The sequence below is a fragment of the Balaenoptera musculus genome, chromosome 15, assembly GCF_009873245.2.
Source record: "Balaenoptera musculus isolate JJ_BM4_2016_0621 chromosome 15, mBalMus1.pri.v3, whole genome shotgun sequence".
NCBI lineage: Eukaryota > Metazoa > Chordata > Mammalia > Artiodactyla > Balaenopteridae > Balaenoptera > Balaenoptera musculus.
In genome coordinates, this window is record NC_045799.1 from 59,029,212 (window position 1) to 59,054,065 (window position 24,854).

The 24,854-nt window shown below is 47.5% G+C and overlaps 1 protein-coding gene across 2 annotated transcripts in view; it reads right to left on the bottom strand.

Moving 5' to 3' along the window:
- The window catches only part of LITAF (lipopolysaccharide induced TNF factor), a 112,668-nt gene extending 87,835 nt beyond the window's left edge, over positions 1 to 24,833 (bottom strand). The window contains exons 1-2 of one of the 2 annotated variants that reach the window (XM_036825835.1): positions 24,708 to 24,833; positions 13,694 to 13,807 (exon numbers count right to left, since the gene is read on the bottom strand). In XM_036825835.1, the coding sequence (XP_036681730.1) occupies positions 13,694 to 13,754 (61 nt within the window). In that variant the 5' untranslated portion in view covers positions 13,755 to 13,807; positions 24,708 to 24,833. The remainder of the gene's footprint in view (positions 1 to 13,693; positions 13,808 to 24,707) is intronic. The other variant, XM_036825839.1, reaches the window with a different exon arrangement.
- Positions 24,834 to 24,854: the final 21 nt, after the last annotated feature.

Consider the following 24,854-nt stretch of genomic DNA (forward strand, 5'->3'; position numbering starts at 1 on the left):
GGTGATGTGGATGTGTGTGAATGGCTGCATTTGTTAGTGATTGTGACTGTGTGTGTGTGTGTGTGTGTGTGTGTGTGTGGAAAATTATGAAAGGCTTTGAAATGGGCAAAAAAGATGACTGGTGTCTTGCCTAGTGCACCCTTCTGGGTTATCTTGGCCTTTCATCATCTTCAAGGTATTTCACAAGATGTAGAAAACCGATTGTAATGCAAATTATTCTCCTCCATAGAAATGTAAATTACTTGCATCCGGTAGAGACACAATTGATTCTTGCCCTGCGCACACTGACCAGTTTTGCACCTATTTGTAAGTTCATTTCAGCACTCCTAATTGCCTGCGTGTGTGTGTGTGTGTGTGTGTGTGTGTGTGTATGTGTGCGTGCGTTTTTTAATCCTCCTTTGAATTGGCTGTAACATCTTACTAGTTCCCTCATAAATTCATGAGTCAAATAAAATCTTTGACATATGTTCAAAGATTTTATATTTGTATAAGAGTCCTGAGTTTCCCTTCTTAAAAAGATGTTCCTTTACCAGTGCCCATGTGCCTGCTCGCTCAGGGGCTGCAAAGCCTGCACACCCCCTGCCCCCTGTCCTGGCGCCCCTCAGGCTCTGGCCTGTCCAGCTGACCACAGACAGTATCCCCCGCTGTGGGATGCCCAGACCAATCATGGTTCTTGTGACATTAGTCAGCACTTACTACACGCCCAGCACTGGACTGAGCAATTTAAATGTCTGAGATCGATTCTTTCTCCCAACACTGCTGTGAGGCAGGTGGTCTCATCACCCCCATTTGACAGATAGGGAAAAATGAGGATCAGAGAGGTGAAAAAGTCAGCTAGAGAGGAAGTGCCAAGGTCAGGATTTGAACCTCAGCCATCTGACTCCCGTGCCCATGGGTTCCTCCACTATCTACAAGTGAGTGGGTTTCTCTAGCTGCTCCAGCTCAGAGAAGGTAGGAACAAGGGCTCCCAAAGGCTGAGCCCCAGCCCTGCCACAGAGCAGTAGGGGAGGCTGTTCCTCAGTGGGGAGCACCTACTATGTGCCAGGCCCCAGCCAGGCACTTCACATGCACACTCCCACAGTGTCCTCACCATAGTGAGGCAGCTCCTGCCTCATCCCCATTGGACAGAGGAGGAAACAGGCTCAGAGACGTTAAGCAACTTGTCCAAGGTCACAGAGCAGAGCTGGGATTTGAACCCAGGTCAGTGTGTCTCCCAAGTCTGGGCCAGGTTCAGTCTGCCTTCCCCCGGCCTGCAGGGGGGTCACTTATCCCAGCTGGGGTTCAGAGGGGACTGCAGCCAGCAGTGGTGGACATTGGTCCCCTCCCCGACCTGCTTCCTGCCTGGGAGATACAGACAGTCCCTTCAGAAGGATTTGGAGTTGGGAGTGCCAGGTGTGACAGACCCACCCTGCCCCCTTCTCCAAGAACAGTCTGGGGCCTCCCAATCAGCTGAAATTGGAGCTTCGCTGCTGTCTGCATGCTCCTCCATACCTCAGCCTCGGTTCCCACACCCTGAATCCTGCTCCCTCCACCATGCACAAAGGGTAGCTCACTTGTTAAACCACACAGCACAAGGTTAAAAAGAGCCCCACGGTGCTTCCTGTCTCAGTAAGTGGCACCTCCACCCACACACGAGCACAGCTGTTATGCACGCCCATAGCACCATGAACTCCTGGGTAACATGTATCACAGTTATGACTGAAAATCCCACGAGGTCCTTTCAGTTTTGCTGTGAACCTGAAACTGCTTCAAAAAATTAAAGTCTTAAGAGACAGTTGTTGCTGTTTTTTAATCCCATGAGAGTACCTAAGAATCTGTCCCCAAAATACAAATCCATGTATGCACAAGGTTTTGTTGTTGTCACTGCAGCACTAATAGTATCAGGAAAGAGTGGAAACAACACAAACATGTACCAAGAGGAAACTGGTTGAATAAAATGGACATCCACATAAGAGAGCGCTACACAGCTGTGAAAAGGAACAAAGATGCTCTCTTAATCCTGCACTGGAATGATCTCCAGGATATATGATTAAGTGAAAAAAGCAAAAATAAAATCCAAGGAGCAGAACTGTGTATGCAAAGTATTCTATCTTCTGAATATGTGTGGGGTGTGTATACATTTGCTTATATTTTCAAAAAGAAACAACAGAAGGATAAAGCAGAAGCTAACAAAAGTTGTTACCTATGGGGAGAGAGGTAATTAGCGAAAGGGAAAGATGTGGAAGCTGGATTTCACTGAGTGTATCTGGTTTTAGAGTATGTAGTTTGTAAATGCAAACTTACAAAATTGTAAAGCCAAGACAAAAAAAGCAATCCCTTAAAATAAAAATACCCAACAGAAATGAGTAAACCTGACTAAATGTCAACTTGGCAAACACACTAAGAAGGATTATTGGAAGTGACTTTAAAACAGCATTTTGATTGTACATCCCTAATGGGCTTTAACCTAAGGACCACAGAATCACAAAGAAACAGGAGCACAACGAAATCTTCAACAGCACTCAGTAATCTTACAGGTAGTGACTATATTGGTCTTATTAGGTTGAAACTGTCTGCTTTATAATATAGGATAAAGAAGATAAGAAATTGGATTAATATTGTTAGGAACAAAGATTTTCTGTGTAAAAATAAAAAAAGAGATACATAAAATCAAATAAGTTAACTGAAAACCTTGTAATCTTATATGTGAATGATAATTATCATTGTCTCCAGCTTTAAGCCTAGATGCAATGATAACCCAGTGGGAATGAGCATCCCTAATGTCTAGATTGTGATTCCTAACTCCCATTTATTGCCAAAAGGAACAGGGCTCCTCTGAGAAACAGCTGATTCCGGGTAGAAAATGCATGAGATGAATCTGGGACATGGCATCCATAAATCAAGAAAACTGTCAAAGACTACAGAGGTCATGTCGAAAGGACGCAGGATGCAGGGGGAAGGGACTCCCGTTTACTTGTGCTGGGCACGGTTCTAAGCACTTTACAAGTATTAACTCACCCTTAGGAAAATTGCTTAACATCGTTTAATCCTCACAATAAGCTTGTTATGAGATTTGTATGTTTATGCTCGTTTTATAGATGAGCAAACTGAGTCCCAGGCGATGAAGTAAATTGCCTAAGATCACGTAGCAGTTAGATGGCTGAGTGAGGATTTGAATCCATGCCCTTAGCCATCTTCTAAGCTGCCTCTTCATTAATGCAGGATGATCAGCATCGAAGTAGAAAAGGGAAATAAAGAAAATGGCCCAAGGCTTGGCAGAGGCCAGTCTGGGGAGTGTTCAGAACCACAGAGAGCACCCCCAATCACTTCCCTCCTTGCTGGGCCACCTGTGCCTATAACCAGGGTGCTCAGAGGCTGATCCCAGTGGGGATCAAGGACCAGTCATGATGTGCTCGGCTCCACACCCTGGTCAGCTGCAGACCACGCTCCCATAATGCTCAGCCTCCCTACAGCCACCCCTCACATCCTCCTGACTCTCTTGGGGCCACCTGGGCTCTCTTCCTCAAGACCACCACTTCAGAGCAGCTCACGATTTACTTCCTCACAATGCCCAGCCAGGTGGGAATGGGCATTCCTATTGCTCAGATGGGGAAACTAAGGCTCAGAGAGGTATTGAGCTCTCCAAGCTCATGGCCCTTGGGAAGAGGCTGATTCTGGCATCCGTGCCCTTGCCCCACCCTCTCTCTTTCCTCTGTTGGCTCGTTCTCTTTGGAAGGCTGAGCGTGGGGTGCTGGTGGTCCATGCTGAGGAGTGAGTTACCCTCATTTTGGTGTGTGTCATCTCCCCAGCTTCAGCTGGGAGCTTGGAGGAGGGGTCTGCATACACGAGCTTGAGGCAAGAAGCCTGCTTTCCCGGAAGAGAAAGGAGCCTGCCATCCAAAGCACCCTGGACATCTCCTGCCCTCCGTGTCCATACAGCCACTGCACCCGACCAATTCTACCTCCAGAACACTCCTGGAATCTGTTCCCTCTTCACCTAAAGCCACCACCCTGGCCCAGGCCACCATCAGCTCTCACCTGGACTGTGGAAGCCTCCCACTCACCCCCCTCCCCGTTTCCTCCCTCGCCTCCTCCAATCCACTGCAAGAGAGAAAGGACAGATTCCAGACGTGCTTTCAAGGTGGGATTGACAGCATTTGTGACAAATGGGCAAATGAATATATTTAGTTTCTGCCATCATCAATGTGCCTCCCTTTTCTACCTAGGCCTGATTTTATTTCTTTTTAGATAACCAGTAAGGTGGAAATACCAGGCTCTCCACAAGGCCTGGAGGCTGGGCCAAGCCCCCACCATTCCCTGCCCCCTCTACCCCCCAGCCCAGCCCTCCACTTTCTGCTGGAGGCTGTTTAAGAGGCAGCAAATCAATGCTTAAGAGCAAGGATCTCACACTCTCTGCAGCTACTAAAAGGCAAGGAAATAAAAGAGAGAATCGTTATAGCTTACAAGGGATTTAAGAGAAATACCAGCCAAATGCAATGTACAGACTTTGTCTCTTGATTTGAACCATTAAACACATTCAGAAAACAAACGGGGTGGGGGGAAAGATGGGATTCGAGAGGATATTACAGAATCATGAACTTCTTGTAGGTGTGATGTGAAAGTGGTGATTAAAAGAAAATGTGGTTATTTAAGAAAGTTCATATCACAGAGATACATTCTGAAGAATTTATGAATGAAATGCTTAGATGATATGATTTGTGATAGAAGAATCCAGCAGGGGGCAGGCGGGGAAACGGGTGGGGGCAGAGCTGCAACCAGATGATTTAGAGGAAGGTGCACCTTTCTCAAAAGATATGGAGGTTCCTTAAAAAACTAAAACTAGAGCTACCATATGATCCTGCAATGCCACTCCTGGCCAAAAGTCATAATTCGAAAAGATACATGCACCCCTATGTTCACTGCAGCACTATTCACAATAGCCAAGACATGGAAGCAACCTAAACGTCCACTGACAGATGAATGAATAAAGAAGATGTGGTACATTTATACGATGGAATACTACTCAGCCATAAAAAAGAATGAAATATGCCATTTGCAGCAACATGGATGGACCTAGAGATTATTATACTGAGTTAAGTAAGTCAGACAAAGACAAATATATGATATTGCTTATATGTGGAATCTAAAAAAATTTGATACAAATGAACTTATATACAAAACAGAAATAAACCCACAGATATAGAAAACAAACTTATGGTTACCAAAGGGGAAAGGGGTCGGGGGAGAGAGATAAATTAAAAGTTTGGGATTAACATATACACACTACTACATATAAAATAAATAAACAAGGACCTACTGTGTAGCACAGGGAACTACATTCAGTATTTTGTAATAACCTATAAGGGAAAAGAATCTGAAAAAAATAGATATATATGTACGTATAACTGAATCACTTTGTTGTACACCTGGAACTAACACAACATTGTAAATCAAATATACTTCAATTAAAAAAGAATTAGATATATACAACACTATGTATAAAATAGATAACTAATGAGAACCTACTGTATAGCACAGGGAACTCTACTCAATGATCTGGGAAGGAAATCCAAAAAAGGGGATATGTATACGTATAAGTGATTCAATTTACCGTACAGCAGAAACTAACACAACACTGTAAAGCAACTATACTCCAATAAAAATTTTTTTAAAAATCATTAGAAAAAGATATACTTCACATGATTCCAGTAAAAGCACAGTGTCTAGAAATAGAGCAGCCTGTGGTTTACCGATGCTGATAAGAACATGGCGGGGGGCACTCTTGGGCTGCGGACACTTACTGATTAAGCTCTTATCCTGTTTACTCTTGTCTGTATCAGGGACGGATGTGAGGATACTGGAGCTAGACTGTGGAGTTCAAACCTTGCTCTGACACTTCTTTGCGGGTGACCTTGGCCACTCACGGTCCCACTGTGTGCCTCAGTTTCCCCATCTGTCGAGGGGGGGTGTAATAATGTCTGCCTGATAGAATTGTGGTGAGAGTCACAGGAGTTAACCAGCATGTCACCAGCACTAAAGAAACGTTAGCTCTGATTATTGCTATCAGGTAATATTTGAGTGTTCCCATGATTTTTTTTTCACATTTCATTTGTCTGAGCCGATCTGGACCCCCTGGGGAAGACACAGAACACCTGGCTTTGTTGTTGTTGTTTTAAATAGATATATTGAGCTATAATTCACATACCATGCAATTCCCCCATTTAAAGAGTAAAATTCAGTGGGTTTTTCTGTGTCATCCATCACCATAATCGGTTTTAGAACGTTGCCCCCGAAGAGGCCACTTCAAGGAAGGGGTGGGGTAGTGACTCAGACCCTGTGACTTCTCTTCTGGCAGAAGGGGTGGGCTGTGGGGACCACCACCTCCCCGCAGCTCCTCTGGGGTGGAAGCAGCCAGCCCGTCCTGCAGCGTTCTTTAGGGACACCAGGGACCAGCCAGCTGGCCTCGGCTCCAGACCCACTGCGTTTACTGCGATCATGCGAAGTACCTCTTTAGAGAAAGGTGACCACAGACCTCCGTGCGGCTCTCTCTAGGTCGATGATAACGTGCCACAATTTAATTTCCTCCTTTTTTCTCAGGAGGGAGGGAGAGAGAACCACTAGCCAGATACGCTGGGTGTTAAAGCTGCAACAAGGCCCGTCAAGGGGCATTTAATGACCGGCCCCTGGAAGAGGGGGGCAGCCAAGGGATCAGAATGGCTCTGGGGCGTCTGGCCCAGCAACTGGGGAGCTGGTGGTGACATTTACCAAATGAAGGAAGGCAGGCAGGAAAGGGGCGGAAGAATCTGGATCTCCCACCATCACGAAACTCTTGCGAGGCTTGAATAGGATTTGACAAACCTTCCAGATGAGACTGAGCTGGGTTCAAATCTTGGCTCCTGCCTTCGGGCCACATGGCCTGAGGCAAGTCACACTGCATATGGGTCTCCTGGTCTGTAAAACGGGCGGTAAAACCTGAAGGGTCCGTGTGAGGGGCCAGGTCAGAGCACGCCCAGCATGAGGCATGGCTCACGGTAGGAGGTCCATGCACGGTGGCCTTGACAATGATGGGTGTTAGTTCCCCTCCCTGGTTGCACATCTTTGGGAAATTCCAGCCCAGGAAGTACGTGTAATGGGGGTGAAGGAAGCAGAGGAGCTAGAAAGGGCTAAAATAAGGAACTACGGGTAAGGGGGTTTCCAGGCTGAGCAAGAAGGGAGATTCTGGTAGGTCAAGGGCATGGAGCCCATCACCCCTGCCTGAAACCCACCAGGCCTCCCCAGTGCCATGCTCACAAGTGCCATCCAGGCCTGGTCCACCGCTCAGTCCCCTTCTCCCACCACTTCTTTCCCTCCCAGCCCCCCTGGCCTCTTTGGTCCCACCTCAAGACTTTGCCTTGACTGTTCTCCCCCCCCAAACAATGCGTTTCCATGACTGTCTTCTTTGCATCCTCAGATGAGGCACCACCCTGACCCCCTCTCTCACGTAGCCCCCAGCCCACCCTCCCCGAGTCTCTATCACATCACTCATTAGAGCATTTATCGGTCTCTGAAGTTATATTTCATGACGTATTTATCAATGTGTTTTCGTGTTCCTGGCCTCCCCCTCTAGACTGTCAGGCGCCTGCGGGCAGGGATCTTGTCTCCTTGTTCATGCTCTGTCCCCAGGACTTGGCATGTGCATCCTGAGTGGTGTAATGGACATTCCCAGGGGTGGGGCTGGGCTGAGCCTGGGTGGGGGCTTCCTGGGAGGAGGCCTCTAGGAGCCCTTGATCCCCAAGGAAGGGAATGAGCCTCTGGCTCTCAGCCAGCAAGGCAGGCAAGGCTCCAGCCCAGAGATGGTCACTCAGCAACTCCAGGGCAGGGCGGGGCTCAAAGGAGGTAGAAGACTCTTGTCTCCTGGAATGTGTCGTCCACGGGGGCAGGGTCAGCACTCCTCGTGTCACCAGGCCCGTGGCTCTGGCCAGGGGGCTCTTGGCTGGTTGGTGGCCAGTGGGTGGCCAGAGCCCCGGAGGCTCGTCAGACCCTCCTCCTGAGAACAGGCTGCTTCTAGCTGGCCCGGCCCTGCTTAGGGCAGGACACCAGGCCTCACCCTGAAACCCCCCTCTGCTCTCTCTGCAGACTCCCCATGGCTGGGCCTGTCGGCTGGCTCTGCTAAAAATCCTCCACACCTGTCCACCCCTGCCTCAGTCCAAGTCCTTCACGGGCTGCAGGGGCCTCCCCCCTGCTCTCCCGGCCCCTCTGATCTGTTCTCCATGAGGCAGACACAGCCAGCTCTTTAAAATTTAATTTGGGTCCCACCCATCTTCCCAGGGAGGATGAAACCCTTTAATGTCCTTGCACTGCTTTGCGGGTAAAGCTCAGCCACCCTCCCCGCTACCTGACCTTTCCACTCCGACCTCGAACTCCGTGGCCCGCAGCGTCTCACACATACTCCCCTCTGGGTGTTTCTTGACCACTGGGCCTTTGCACAGGTGGCTCCCTCTGCCTGGAAAGATCTTTCTGCCTCTCCCTGCTCAGTTAGTTGTCCTCGCTCAGCTTTCAGATCAGGCCTCAAACATCACGTCTTCCAGGAAACCTCAGGTCCCTGTCAAGGTCGCATCCCTCTACACACTCTCACGGCACCGTATTTGCCTTCAGGGATTGTTCAGGGTGACTGTATAATTATGTTTAATGTCTGCCTCCCCTTAGACTGAAATGTGCTGAGACTGGGAACCTTCTCTTACCTGCCTCTCTCAGCACTGCACCTGGTGCATCAAAGTCTGGATGCAGCGGAGACATGCGCGTTCCTTCGTGTATTTGCTCTCCATAAACATTTGCTGAGAACCCACTGTCTCTGGGCTACCAAGTTGGCATAGACCTGATCCTGGCCCTCAGGGGGCTCAGCCTGCTGGGGACCACACACTACAGTGAGACCCGGGCTGGGCAGCGGCCACAGAGCAGGACCTCAGGGAGGGCTTCTCAAGACTTGAACAGTGAGTGGAAGTCTGAGAAAAGAGGGGGAAGGGAACCCCAGTCGTGGGAACAGCCTGTGCAAAGGCCCTGAGACAGGAGGAGACAGGAGGCATCAGGGAACCGCAGTGGCTGAGCATGGCTGCAGTGCAGGGAGGGAGGAAGGGGTGGAGGATACAAGGGCAGATGGAGATGCTCAGGACCCAGAGCTACCTTCCTGCCTCCCTCCCCTGTGGTCTCCCCACTAGGACAGGTCAGGACCTGCCAGAATCACGCTCACCAGCTCCAACTCCCTCCCTCTGGGGCCAGAGCAGCAGGGACAAGGTTTGGCAGGAGCCGGGTTCGGCAGGGGCCGGGTTTGGCAGGGGCCGAGGGCAGTGTGGGAGGATTTTCCTCCATGCATTGGGAACCAGGGAGCCCCAGGAGGCACCAGCTCTGCTCAGAAATGAGTCTCGTTTTCTTGCACAACCCTCGCTCTCACCCAGTTCTCACCAAGCGCTCAGCTGCCTGTGTACCATGTCCATGCTACAGATAGAGAAACCGAGGCTCGGAGACTGGGGTTTTGCAGCTGAGCTGAGTCAGAGCCGGGCTTGAAGCCACAGGCTGTGTGACTCAGAGCCCAGAGCATGTTCCTTGCAGAGCCTGTCCCACGTGGGGCAGTCTGGTTCCAGCACAGGGCCCATCAGGCTCGGGACTGTCACAACAGCAGCAGCCCCCCGTCTGAGGGGACTGCTGGCTCTGTTCTGAGGCAGGTCCTGCGGCTGCACACCCCATCAGCCCGTTCCACAGTTACAGGGGTGCTCTGTCAGGCAGGCACACTGCCTGGAATCCCAGTCTTTGCAGAGGCCCTGAGGATGCCCTGACAGAGCCGCTGGTGCATGACCCCCATAAACAGGAGGGAGCACCTTGCCGGGCGTAGAGGGTTCTGGGGCTCAGAGGGTGGGCTGTGGCCTTTGCCCACCTCTCACCTCACATGGGGAGGCTGGCAGGCAGGTTCCATCTTAATTCCTGGTACCACTTTCCCTTCTGGAAGCTTCCCCTTGACTGGAGTGAGATCCAAGGGGGCAGAGTCCTGCCTGCACCCCTGGACCCCAGGGCCCCAGCCACAAGCTCATCCCCGAGCACAGCCCCAGCGCCGGCCCTGAGCCTGCGGGCTCCAGGCTCAATTTGTGCAAGAGCAGCCTCTCAGCTCTTCCTGGCTTTGTTGTTTTCCCAGTATTTTCTCTCAATTATTTCTCTTCCTCTAAATATTACTGTATAGATTTTGTTATAGATATAATACATTCAATATTTTTAATAAATTACATATCTATTTTCATTATATATTAATATAATAGGTTAATATATTATGTTAAGATATTCCTATATATTATAATGATAATGCATATTAATGTAACGATAATACTACACATTAGAATTTTATCATTCTGTTAACTTCAGCAGGAAGATCTCTCAGACCCTATCATTCGTCAGTAGCGCAATCTGGGACTTGACATTTCTCTGAAGTCAGTAGTTGTTATTATCCACCTGTTTATAAAAGCTGCCCGTGAACTGAAATTCTTTTCTGGAAACAGCACCCACCTTACGGGGGGTGTGGGGAGGGTCAGATGAGGAGACTGGCGCTCAGGACAGTCAGCGCTCAACAAACACCAGCCATTCTGGCTCAGCAGAACTGTGTCTTCATACGTTTCAAATTATCCTTTAAAATCAGTAAATCAAAAAGAATAAGGCACGTCTATGTGTGATGATCAGGAGTGAATTTCAAGATATATTTTCAAGTGAGAAAAGCAAAGAATAGAACACCATATATAAAATATTACCATCTGTGCTTTTTAAATAGGGATATATCTTTATCCATCCATACGTTCATCCATTCATCCATCCATCCATCCATCCATCCATCCATCTCCTGTGTTCAAACAGGATAGCTCTGGAAGGACGCACAGAGAAGACGGAGCATGCACACCTGGACCCCCACCTCCTTCCATTTTCCTCTGGTTTTCTCCCAAACGTGTATGGTATATGATGCATGTTACTTCTGTATTTATTGTCCATCCCCTCCAGTAGAATGGAAGCCCCATGAGGGCAGGGATATCCACCTGTTGTGTTTGCTGTTGTGACTCCCACACCCAGAACTTTGCTGTCCAACGGGTCAATCACCAGCTACATGTGTTGCTTGAGCCCTTGACACTGGGCTGGTTGGAACTGAGATGTGATATGTGAATCAAATCCACATTGGGTTTTGAAGACTCAGTGTGTGTCATGGACTGAATTGTGTCCCCCCTTCCAAATGTATATGTTGAAGACCTAACCCCCATTTCCTCAGAATACGACTGTGTTTGGAGACAGGGCATTTAAAGAGGTAATTAAGGTAAAATGAGGCTATTAGGGTGGGCCCTAATCCAACCAGACTGGTGTCTTTACAAGAAGAGATTAGGACACTGAGAGAAACCAGGGACCGAGCACACACACAGAGAAAAGACCATGTGAGGACACAGCAAGAAGGTAGCTGTCTTTAAGCCAAGGAGAGAGGCCTCCCTCAGAAGAAACCAACCCTGCCAGCACCTTGATCTTGGACTACCAGCCTCCAGAACTGTGAGAAAACAAATTTCTGTTATTTAAGCCACCCCACCTGTGGTATTTTGTTATTGCAGCCTGAGCTAACTAATACACCACGAAAAGATCATTAAAATTACATTAATAATTTTTGTATTGATTCCATATACTAGGTTTGGATATACTGGGTTAAAGAAATATATTATTATTCCAATAAAATTAATTTCACCTGCTTCTTTTTACTTTTTAAATGTGGCTCTTGGAAAATTTTAAATTTCATGTGCAGCTCTCATTGGTGGCTGACATCATACTTTCTGACACCATAGCCTGGCACAGTGCCTGGCACATAGTAGGTGCTCAATAAATATCTGTTGAATAGATCAATTAAAATAGTTGTCTTTGGGAAGTGACTGGAAGACGGGAGGAAGGGTGACTGGCTTTGCACCGTATTCCCTTTGAGTTTACCATGAGCAAGTATCTTCTTAAAAAAAGAGAGAGAACGAGAGATCTAAAATAAAATACGATCAAACACTCCCTTTCTGATAACTTAATATATTAAGACAAAATAAGAGTCGCCCCCATACACTTAAAAGATGCCTCTTGGACTTCCCTGGTGGCGCAGTGGTTAAGAATCCGCCTGCCAACGCAGGGTTCGATCCCTGGTCCGGGAAGATCTCACATGTCACGGAGTAACTAAGCCCGTGTGTCACAACTACTGAGCCTGTGCTCTAGAGCCCGCGAGCCACAACTACTGAGCCTGTGCACCACAACTACTGAAGCCCGTGCGCCTAGAGCCCGTGCTCCACAAGAGAAGCCACCGCAATGAGAAGCCCGTGCACTGCAACGAAGAGCAGCCCCCGCTCACCGCAACTAGAGAAAGCCTGAGTGCAGCAACAAAGACCCAGCGCAGCCAAAAATAAATAAATAAATAAATAAATAAATAATAAAAAAAATTAAAAGATGCCTCTCGCAGGTATGCACATAATAGTCAGCCACCAGGTGCCCTCAGATGGAGCGTGTCAGCCACAAGCTGCCGGAAAGCTGAGTTTCGGATGATGGGGGAGATTCCTCTCCACACCCCAGGCTCAGGCAGGGAAGCAGGTCCCAGAGTCTCCTGCACAAGCCCCCTCCCCAGGATGAACAAAACACAGGGCTGGGCCCAGGGACAGCCCCCCAGTGTCAACAACCTAAGGTGCCCCCCCAGGTCCCTCCAATCCTCCTGCCTGGGGTTTGCTTTGTCCATCTATATAATGGGCACATTGGGCTCACTCCATTTTTCAAACTTTTTGTTTTGGCCACACCGCAGGACATGCAAGATCTTAGTTCCCCAAACAGGGATCCAACGCACACCCCCTGCAGTGGAAGCACAGCGTCCTAAGCACTGGACAGCCAGGGAATTCCCATTTTTCAAACTTTTTACCATGGAAAATTTCAAACATATACAAAAACACAAAGAGCAGTAAAGGGAGCCTCCAAGCACTGTCCCCTCCCCTCCCCAACCATCAACTCATCATTTTCTTTCACATTTACCCCCTCCCCACCCTGACTATTTTAAAGCAATTCCCCAACAGAGTATCACTTCATCTGTAACTAGTTCAATATGTTTCTCCAAAAGACAAAGCCTCTTTTTCAAAACATAACCACAGAGCCACTGTCACACCAAATAAAAGTGAACAATAACAGCTTAATATCATCCAGGATCCCCTTGGTGGTCACATCCCGTAAATATCAACTTAAAACAAAACAGTTAATATGTTCAATCAGGATCCAAACAAGGTCTGCACATTGAAATCAGTTTATGTTTCTTAAACCCCTTTTATTGTAGACTTTATTTTGTTGTTGTTGTTGTCTTCCTATCTTATTTTTTTATTTTAAGATTTTTATTGGGGTAGAGTTGATTTACAATGTCATGTTAGTTGCAGGTGTACAGCAAAATGAATCTGTTATCCATATACATTAAAGTAGACTTTAGATTACTCCAGTATATCCTTCTATTCCCTCCCACCGCCCATCTCTCTCCCTCCTGCCAATATCCACCATATTAGTTATCTATTCGCTGCATAATGAATTTCCACAGAACGTAGCACTTAAAACAACAAACATTTATTATCCCATAGTTTTTGTTGGGCAGGAATCTGGGCGTGACTTCCTCCAGTGAGAATCCTTAAGAGTTTCCCACTGTAATCTAAGTGTCGGTAGGGCTATGGTCTCACCTGCAGGCATGACTGGGCAAGGATCCAGCTTCCAAGCTCCCTCAGTACACGTTGGCAGCATTCAGTTCCTTTCCACGTGGGCCCCTCCAACGTGGCAGCTCACAACATGGCAACCTGTGTCATCAAAGTGAGCAAAGGAGAGGGAGCAGTGGGTCTCACATTTGTGTGTGCACCAGACCCTCCTGGAGGAACTGTTAAAACACAACTCACTAGGCTCCACCCCCAGAGCTCCTGATCCAGCAGGCTTGGGTGGGGCCCAAGGATGTGCATTTTAAAAAAATTAACATTTATTTGTTTATTTTATTTTGGCTGCGCCAGGTCTTAGTTGTGGCACGCAGGATCTTCGTTGGGGCAAGCACAATTTTTTAGTTGCGGTATGCGGGCTTCTTAGTTGCAGCATGCAGACTCTTAGTTGCAACATTCAAACTCTTCAGTTGCGGCATGTGCATGGGCTCTAGTTCCCCGACCAGGGATCAAACCCGGGCCCCCTGCACTGGGAGTACAGAGTCTTACCCACTGGACCATCAGGAAAGTCCCAGGATGTGCATTTCTAACAAGCTCCCAGGTGATGCTGGGGACCACACGTTGAGAGCTACAGAATTATAGGTACCCCCCTCTCTAATTTTTTATTTCTTCATTGCATTTTATTTGTTGAGGGGCCACTCTTAAGAAGTCCAAGGTGAAGACAATGGTTTCAATCCTGGATGCAAATGAGAATTACTTGGTGAAAAACTAAAAATACAGTTGCCATATGATCCAGCAATCCCACTCCTGTGCATATATCCAGACAAAACTATAATTTAAAAAGATAAATGTACCCCTACGTTCACAGCAGCACTATTCACAATAGCCTTTTGGCTATTGTGAAACAACCTAAATATCCATTGACAGATGAATGGATAAAGAAGATGTGGTATATATATACACACATACACACCTACATATAATGGAATACTACTCAGCCATAAAAAAGAAATAATGCCATTTACAGCAACATGGATGGACCTAGAGATTATCACACTAAGCAAAGGAAGTCAGAAAGAGAAAGACAAATACCATATGATATCACTTAAATGTGGAATCTAAAATGCAACACAAATGAACCTATCTACAAAACAGAAACAGACTCACAGACATAGAGAACAGACTTGTGATTGCCAAGGCAGAAGGGGGTGGGGGAGGGAAGGATTGGGAGCTGGGGATTAGCAGGTGCAAACTATTATATATAGGATGGATAAACAACAAGGTCCTACTGTATAGCACAGGGAACTATATTCAATATCCTGTGATAAACCATAATGGAAAAGAATATGAAAAAGAATATATACATAATTGAATCACTTTGCTATAGAGCAGAAATTAACACAACATTGTAAATCAAGTATACTTCAATAAAACTGAAAAAAAATTACTTGGTGAACTTTAAAGGGTCACACCATCTCCACATCCCCAGCAGGGCCTGGGAGACAATCACTGAAAAAGCAAATGTCACAATAGCAACTCTGATGCTCAAGCCCAGCTATGGGCCACTCATGCATCTAGTTGTAGATTATTTCTAAATCTTTTAGCAAAGTGGAGCCAGTTATTCCCATTTTACAGATTAGGAAATTGCGGCCCCAAGAAGGTAACAGGAAAGTGGCAGAGCTGGGCTCAAACACAGCCCCAAGTGCTTTGTCTGTCAGTGGGTCGCAGGCCTGTAACTCATGCTGGAGTCTCCGTCCCCTCTCGGTGGAAAGTCCTCTGCCCTCAGATCTAGAGAAGAAAGTTGCTTGCGGTCAGGCTCAGCTGTGGATAAAAGCGCCTAAGAGCTGGGCCTTGGGAATAATTCCTGCCTGACCCCAAAGTAACCCCAGGCCCGGGATGGCAGCTGTGAATAATGGATGATGCCGGGGAGAACACTGTGGCCTGTGATTCATCTCCACTGTGATGGCCAACTACCTCTGGGGAGGGGGAAGATGGATGGACTTCCCCACCAGGAGGCCCCGCCTCTCCCCTCCATCCCCAGCCTCTCCCCAGCCTCAGAGTCAAATGCAGGGGCCACCGGGGAATCAGGGGTCAACCCCACTGCCTATCACTTCCTCATTTCAACCTCTAGACCCTTCCTCCTGGAGAAGCAGGGCCCAGAGACTAGATTCTGGAGGGTGAGGGAGGGAGGGAGGGAATGGCTTTGATGTGTGGTGGTGATGGATGAGGGCTCTGTAGCCAGACTGCCAGGGTTCAAGTCCTCTGACATATGCTAGCATTGTGCTCTTGGGGGACTCACTCATCCTATTTGAGACTCAGTTTCCTTGTCTGTAAAGTGTGGAAAATACCATCGACTTCATGGAGTTGTCGGGGGTTAAGTGAGTAAATAACACATGTAAAGTGCTTGGCATCACCTGGCACATGGTAAGTACTCAATAAATGCTAGTTAGTGTTCTTATGCTGTGTACCCGGCAATGTGGGAAGCTTCCTGAGTAATTTGTCTTATGCAATCCTTATGGCAACCAAGGGCAGTATCTGCTATAATTCTCATTTTACAGATGAGAAACCGAGGATCACGGAGATGAAGTATAAGATCGCAAAGGCAGTCCGCGGGAGGAGCAGAATTTGAACTCAACATCCAGTGAACAATTTCCAGTACACTCAAGGGTCCCAGTCGAACATCCTGCCCCACTGTCTCCAAAATACACTTGTCACTTTACAAAAGCTCCTAAGATTATACGACCCATCCCTCCTTACACAAAAATCAACTCCAGATTAAGGGCTTAAATGCCAAAAACAAACAAACAAATAAAAACCACTTGAGGGGGCTTCCCTGGTGGCGCAGTGGTTGAGAATCTGCCTGCCAGTGCAGGGGACACGGGTTCGAGCCTTGGTCTGGGAAGATCCCACATGCCGCAGAGCAACTGGGCCCGTGAGCCACGACTACTGAGCCTGCGCGTCTGGAGCCTGTGCTCCGCAACGGGAGAGGCCGCAACAGTGAGAGGACCGCGCACCGCGATGAAGAGTGGCCCCCGCTCGCCGCAACTAGAGACAGCCCTCGCACAGAAAACACAGCCAAAAATAAATAAAATAAATAAATAAAATAATAATTAATTAATTAATTAATTTTAAAAAAAAGATCTCACCTGGCAACAATTTCACACTCAACTGGAAAACATTTTTAAATCTAATAATACCAAGTGTCGGAGAGGATGTGGATCGTACATGCTGCTGGCGGGAGTGTAATTAGTGCAACTGCCACATAAAGTACCTTGTTATCATCTCAGAAAGTGAAACATTCACGTATTCTGAGTCCCAGTGATTCCATTCCTGGGTAAACATCCCAGAGAAACTCTTGCATGCGTGCTAAGAGCCACTTATGAGAATGCCCAAACAGCACTGTAAATTAGCAGACACCTGGACACTACCCAAAAGGCCACCCACAGGACAGCAGATGGGTCAGCCATGGTATACAGACCTAGTGGATATATAACACAACAGTTAAAACAAGTGAACCTCAACATGGGCCAATCTTAACTATACATAGACTAATAAAGAAATTAAGCCCCATAAGAGTCAGACAGCTTGATACTCTTTCTTAGGTTATCTGGATTCCCTTTGTTATGGGTTGAATTGTATCCCTGAAGAGAAACACTGAAGTCCCAATCCCTAGTACCTGGAAATGTGACCTTACTTGGAAATAGGGTCCTTGCAGACGTGATTAGTTAAGTTTAGATGAGGTCCTATGGGTTACAATGGGCCCTAAATCCAATGACTGGTGTCCTTATAAGAAGAAGAGGAGGTCCAAGCTGTAACAATCAGGCAAACAAAAGAAACAAAAGGCATCCATATTGGAAAGGAAGAAGTAAAATTATCTGTTCGCAGATGATATGATCTTATGTATAGAAAACCCTAAAGACTCCATCCAAAAGCTATTAGAACTAATAAATGAATTCAGTAAAGTTGCAGGATACAAAATCAACATACAAAAATCATTTGTGTTTCTATATACTAACAATGAACTATCTGAAAGAGAAATTAAGAAAGCAATCCCATTTACAATAGCATCAAAAAACAATAAAATACTTAGGAATAAATTTAACCAAGGAGGTGAAAGACCTGTACACTAAAAACTATAAGACAAAACAAACAAACAAACAAAACCCTGATGAAAGAAACTGAAGAAGACACAAATAAATGGAAAGCTCTCTCGTGTTCTTGGATTGGAAGAATTAATATTGTGAAAATGTGCAAACTATCTAAAGTGATCTATAGATTCAATGCAATCCCTATCAAAATTCCCACAGCATTTTTCACAGAAATTTTAAAAACTACCGTAAAATTTGTATGGAACCACAAAAGATGCCAAATAGTCAAAGCAATCTTAAGAAAGAAGAACAAAGATGAAGGCATCACACTTCCTGATTTCAAGCTATGTTACGAAGCTATAATAAAACATACTGGCATAAAATTAGGTGCAGAGACCAGTAAAAATGAATAGAGAGCCTAGACATAAATCCACGCATACAGTCAACTGATTTTTGACAAGGTGACAAGAACACACAATGTTTGAGAAAGGATAGTCTCTTCAATAAATGGTGCTGGGAAAACTGGATATCCACATGCCAAACAATGAAACTGGACCCCAGTCTTCCACCACTCACAAAAATTAACTCAAAATGGATCAAAGACTTAAATGTAAGACCTGAAACCATAAAACTCCTAGAAGAAAATATACAGAAAAAGCTCTTTGACATTGCTCTTGGCAATGATTTCTTGGATAAGACCCAAAAGCACAGGCAATAAAAACTAAAATAAACAAGTGGGACTACATCAAACTAAAGAGCTTCTGCACAGCAAAGGAAACAATCAACAAAATGAAAGGCAACCTACAGAATGGGAGAAAATATTTGCAAACCATATATCTGACAAGGGGTTGATATCCAAAATATACAAAGAACTCACACAACTCAATAGCAAAAAAAAAAAAAAAAAAAAAAGTAAATAATACAATTTTTTAAATGGGCAAAGGACCCGAATAGACATTTTTCCAAAGAAGACATTCAAATGGCCAATAGGTACATGGAAAGGTGCTCAACATCACTAATCATCGGGGAAAAGCAAATCAAAATCTCAATGAGATATCACCTCACACCTGTTAGGATGGATATCATCAAAAAGACAAGAGATAACAAATGTTGGGGAGGACGCAGAGAAAAGGGAATCCTCGTGCACTGTTGGCATAAATTGGTGCAGCCACCATGGAGAACAGTATGGAGGCTCCTCAAAAAATTAAAAATAGAACTATCATATGATCCAGCAATCTCACTCCTGGGTATATATCCAAAGGAAATGAAACCAGTATCTTGAAGAGATATCTGAACTCCCATGTTTACTGCAGTATTATTCATGATAGCCAAGATATGGAAAACAACCTAAATGTCCTTCAATGGATGAATGAATAAAGAAAATGTGGCATATATATACATACACATATATATATGTATATATACATATACATACACATATATATGTATACATATATATACATACATACACACTGTAATATTATTCCACCAGATGTTAAGTGAAATAAGCCAGACAGAGAAAGACAAATACTGTTTGGTTATCACTTATATGTGGAGAAGAAAGAGAGAAAGAAAGAAAGAAAGCTGATTTCATAGAAACAGAAAATAGAATGGTGGTTGCCAGGGGCTGGGGGAAGGGGGAAATGAGGAGATGTAGGTCAAAGGATACAAGAATAAGTTACAAGAATAAGTTCTGAGGATCTAAGGTACAGCGTGGTGACTATAGTTAATAATTCACTATTGTATACTTGAAAGTTGCTGAGAGTAGATCTTAAACATTCCCACCACGTGCACACAGGTGCGTGTGCGTGCACACACACACACACACACACACACACACACAGGGAGTTAACTATGTGAAGTGACGAATATGTTAATTATCTTCATCTGGGTAGTCATTCTGCAACGTGTATTATATCAAAGTATCACACTGTACACTTTAAATCATATTTGGCAATTATTCCTCAATAATGTTGGGGGATAAAAGGAGAGGTGATGACACACAGAGGAGAAGGCATGTGAAGACAGAGGCAGGGGCTGGAGTGATGCACCTACAAGCCAAGGATTGCCAAGGATTGCTGGCAACCACCAGAAGCCAGGAGAGAAGCATGGAGCAGATCCTTCCCTAAAGCCTTCAGAGGGAACATGGCTCTGCCAGCATCTTGATTTTGAACTTTTAGCCTCCAGAACTGTGAGAGAATAAATTTCTATTGTTTTAAGCCATCCAGTTTGTGGGAATTGCTTCCAGCAGCCCTGGGGAAGCTAATATAGCCTTTTAATAAAGTTAGTAAGAAGAAACTAACATAAAAAAATATACTTTGAGGGACTTCCCTGGTGGTGCAGTGGTTAAGAATCTGCCTGCCAATGCAGGGGACACAGGTTCGAGCCCTGGTCCGGGAAGATCCCACATGCCTCAGAGCAACTAAGCCCATGCGCCACAACTAGTGAGTCCTTGCGCCACAACTACTGGAGGCTGCACGCCTAGAGCCCGGGCTCCGCAACAAGAGAAGCCACCGCAATAAGCCCGTACACCGCAACAAAGAGTAGCCCCTGTTTGCCACAGCTAGAGAAAGCCTTTGCGCAGAAACAAAGACCCAACGCAGCCAAAAATAAATAAATAGATTTTTTTTAAAACTATATATATATATACACACACACTTTGAGGATAAAACCATACAAGAAGGAAAGCATGGAGTAATGAAGACAGGACCCAAGGTGATGGGGACCACGGGGTGGGGGATGGGATGGGGAAACCTCAAGACTGGACTTGGGCCACTGTTAGGGTTCTGGCTTTCGATTAATGGGTTACTTGGTGTGTATCATGTGATTAAAATAACTGTGGAAATTTTTAAGAAAAGCAGGTCATGTAAGACCAAAGAGAATACGCCATGATCTGGATTATGATCAGTCCATCATTCTCTGCACCTGAAGTTTCATTAAAAAATTACTTAAAATCAAAATAAAAGGGATCCCTGCACAGCTCGCTGTCTGCCTGCTTCCACGTCTGTGAGTTTCTCTGGTGCCAGGACGAGGCTGCATGCTCCCAGCTCGGGGCACACCTTCTCAGAGAGCCCCTGCCACCACACCTCTCACCTTACTGTCTTTCCCTTTTTCCCTAGCGCATACACTGTCTGATAACCCCTATAGTGTACTCATTTCTGTGTTTATCATCTGTCTTCCCCCAGGAGACTGTGAACCCCCTGAGGGCTGAGTTTCCTGTCTGATTCACGCCTGTCTCCCCGGGAACTAGCACAGTGCTTGGCACAGAGGAGGTGCTCCATAAAGATTGGCTGAATGAATGAAAAAGTGAGTGAATAAATGAATGATTTAGTGAATGGGTGATGAAGGGGCGCCAGTGCCCAGGTGTACGTGTGTGTTTCGGGGGGTGGGTACCGCCCGTGGGAACGCAGGGCAGGCTCAGGGCAGGGAGCGGCTCAGGACAGTCCTGCCCTCCCCCCTCCCCAAGTCTGCCCCTCATCACGCTGATAACACAGACTCCAGGAATGAAGACCGGAGCCAACCCAGGCCGCCCTCAACCCATGACAACCCAGCTGGACTCTTCCGGTCAACACAGGAGCCCATGGGATGTCTCCGTCCCGGCCGGGGGCTCCGTCTGGCCCTGCAGTAAGAGGATTGGGCTGTGAGCGGCTGTGGGGTTCACCTCTGGCAGGTTCCCCACTTCAGCCATCCGTCTTCCACTGTCCTCACTGCTTCCATATCCCCCTACCGTCTCCAGTTACTTCTGTTACATTTTGCTTTAAATTAACTCACTTATTTTTTTCCCCTGAATAGACTGAATTAAAAAGGAAGAGAGGGGGAACTCCCTGGCAGTCCAGTGGTTAGGACTTGGTGCTTTCACTGCCGTGGTTCTGGGTTCAATCCCTGGTAGGGGAACTAAGATCCCGCAAGCCACATGGAGCGGCCAAAAAAAAAAATGTTTTTTAATAAATAAATAAAAACAAATGGGTATGTCACTATCAAAAATGGAAAAGCAATATCTGTGCCAAAAATAGAAAGTAACATAAACTGCAGAAAAACAACACGTTGTTAAATTCTAGATCAAGAGTGTGGATTGCCCAAGACTGTCAGCCTGAGGTCTGCTCCCTCCTGGTTATAAGGGAGCCGAGCCAGTGCTAGAGAGATGTTAAAGCCACCCACCAGCAAGGGAGGATTTCTCTCCTTGACCAGGATTGCTGTGTGATTCAGAACAAGATGGCGCCCTCTCTGTGTCCCGCCTAACCTCGCCCTGCAGAACTCACCAGCGGCTCACTTCTCTCCCTTTGGGGAACTTCCCACTGGCCAAGCAGTTTTCATTTCATTTTTAGGCCTGGAACCCTAAGAGCTGTGGGCTTGGCAAGGAGGCCCCACTGGAGTTTCCCCGGAGGCTGGCTGAGGCCTCTCTACTCCCCAGCAAACCCCACCCTTGTCCCAGTCCCTCCGTGCCCCAAGGGAAGCAGGCACAGGGCCAGCCTGGCACAGGGCAGGCCCGGCTGGGCCCCAGCAAGCCCCAGGGAGCCAGGGTGATCTCAGCCCTCGCCCTTAATTATCTCCCTGGCTAATGAGCATCTGAAAACCTCCATGTCATCTATAGGACCCTTGGGATGCTGGGGGCAGGGAGGTTCTACAGGCCAGATGTCACCAATGCAGGGAGGTGGTAGGGGCCCCGAGAGAGGAAATGGGCTTGGGGAGGGGAGCTATACTTCCTGCCTCTTTGTAGGGGAGAAAGCTAGGGCTGGGGCAGGCAGTTATGGTGGCGGTTAAGTGCAGGACTCGGCAGCCTACTGTACGGGCTCAGATCCAGGCTTGTTGCATACCACCTGTGACCTTTAGCAAACGCATTAGCCCCTTGCTGCTCAAAGTGTGGTCCCCAAACCATCAGTACCACCTGGGAGCTTGTGAGAAATGCAGAAGCTCGGGCCCCGACCTACTAAGTATCTACATTTTAACAAGACCCCCCAGGTGATTTCTGTGCACGTGTGCCACTCTGTGCCTCAGTTTCCCCATCTCTAAAATGGGGATTAAAATGAGTTTATGCATACGTAGTGTTCAGAACACGGTTTGCTGCTATTATTATTCATTCATTGTTATTATTATTGAAGCAACTCACTCTGGGCAAGAGGGATGGCTGGACCCAGGTGGGCTATTCCCAGTCCCCCACCTCTCAGGGCCCCAGAGGTGGGTTGTCACTGTGAAGACCAGGAGCCTGAGGCTCACAGAAATGCAGTGATTTGCCCAAGATCCAAATGGGGGAGCCCAGGTTCAACCCCATTACTGTTCAACCCTATTACTAATGTTAAGAGGGAGTGAAATTGTTTCCTCTGCACAAGCACTTGTGGTACTCACAACCGCCCTGTGAGGTCAACTTACTGTCACCCCCATTTTTCAGATGATGAAACTGAGGGACAGAGAGATTAGGGTGCTTTTCTAAAGCTACCCAGCAGGAAAGGCTGCACTGCAGCCGGGCAGTCTGACGCTCATCTTCTATGCTATGCTGCATTCCCCCTCTGGTTTTTTCCTCCCAGAACCTGTTCCCCCAAGGTGTCCCTGCTTCCCCTGTCATTTCTTTGACAACCCTGGCTCTGGGGCTCTGAGGCTGCTCCTCTCAAGTGCTCACCACTAATGAGGTCTTTGGCTACTTGAGGCTGGGACCGCAGAGGCCGCTGAAACTGGGTCTGTGGGAAGAACCTGCTTCCTTTCACCCTGGGCTCCCTGGTGTGGCTAATGGGGCAGGAGCCCTTGAGGGCCGCGCCACGCAGACTCAGGAGCAGGAATCGTTCTGGGCTGTCTGGCTCTGGCCTCTGGGGAGCTGGCCTGGAGCTGGAAGCCCCTCTGACTCTCTGTCCCCTCTTACTTTCCCCTCTTACAGCTCACATCCTGGGCCTGGCCTCTTGGCTAGGGCGCAGCAGGGCCAGACCTGGAGGTCTGCAGTCTGCCCATTCATTCATTCACTCCACAGGCACGCATCATACGCTCTTGCAAATGTACAATTTCGCAATGCACAGGCGGGAAAACAACAAAGGGACCGCGCTAGGTGGAGATCAGGGAGGGCCCTCCGAAAGATGGGAGTGGAAGAATGTTTCAGCGGAAGGAAACAGCCCAGGCAAAGGCCCAGAGGTGGGAAACAGCTTGGCGCATTTGAAGCAGGAAGGAGAGACCAGCGACAGCGTGGCGACTATGGCCTTGAGAGCTGGGCCCTCCATCTTCTCCCAGAGGCCTCTGCTTGAGGCTGGCAAAGATATTTCCAGACAAGACTCCCAGCTTCCAGGATGAGGGGCTCCACCTCCCCGCTCCTGCCTTCCAAGCCAGAGGTGGCGATAAAGGGAACTTGGGCCACAGAGGCCTTGAAGTACCCACCCTTGCCCCTCTTATGGGCCCCGGCTGGCCACGAGGGGGAGTGTCCTCCTGCTGGACCGCCTTCTTGGGTGAACAAGTGGACTAACCGGCAGTAACTCCCAGGCAGACAGGCGTGGCCTCCAATCCTGCCCTCATTATATGCTGGCTGTGGTACTTCAGCCCTCTGGAGCGTCAACTGGAAAATGAGTAGCTCTCCCTTTCCCCGTTGTCTCCATGAAATGTGTTGAGAGCTGAGTACAGGGTATAGCTCTTGGTGAGGGCCTAATCGCGGAGTTATTAAATTAAATAACCATGATTATAAGAGGCCAAGAGGCTGCAAATTCCCCACAGCTTCAGCCCGCAGCAAAATGAGAGCTCTGTGAGGGCAGGGTCCTTATCTGTCTTGTTCGTGGCTGTACCCGCGACCACTGGTGTACCCGGCACATGGTCGGTGTTCCATAAAGGTTGAATGAATGGACAGACGGATGATGAATTAATGAACTAATAAACGAGTGAACAACCAGCTCCCTCCCCAAGGAAGGACATTTAACTTAGGGGTCCTGCCTATCTTTTGCTCCTGCCCGGGATGCTGCCGCCCCCTGCTTCCGGGCAGCGTGCCACACTCTTACCTGCAGTGCGCCTCAGTTTTCCCCTCCGTAAGCTGGCGGGAGTAAGGGGAGCCTCTGGGGGGTTGGAGGCTGGGCTCCCGGCCCGGGCCTCGCACCCACCCGCGCCCAATCGGCGCGCTAGGAGGCCAAACCCGCGCCCCGCCCCCA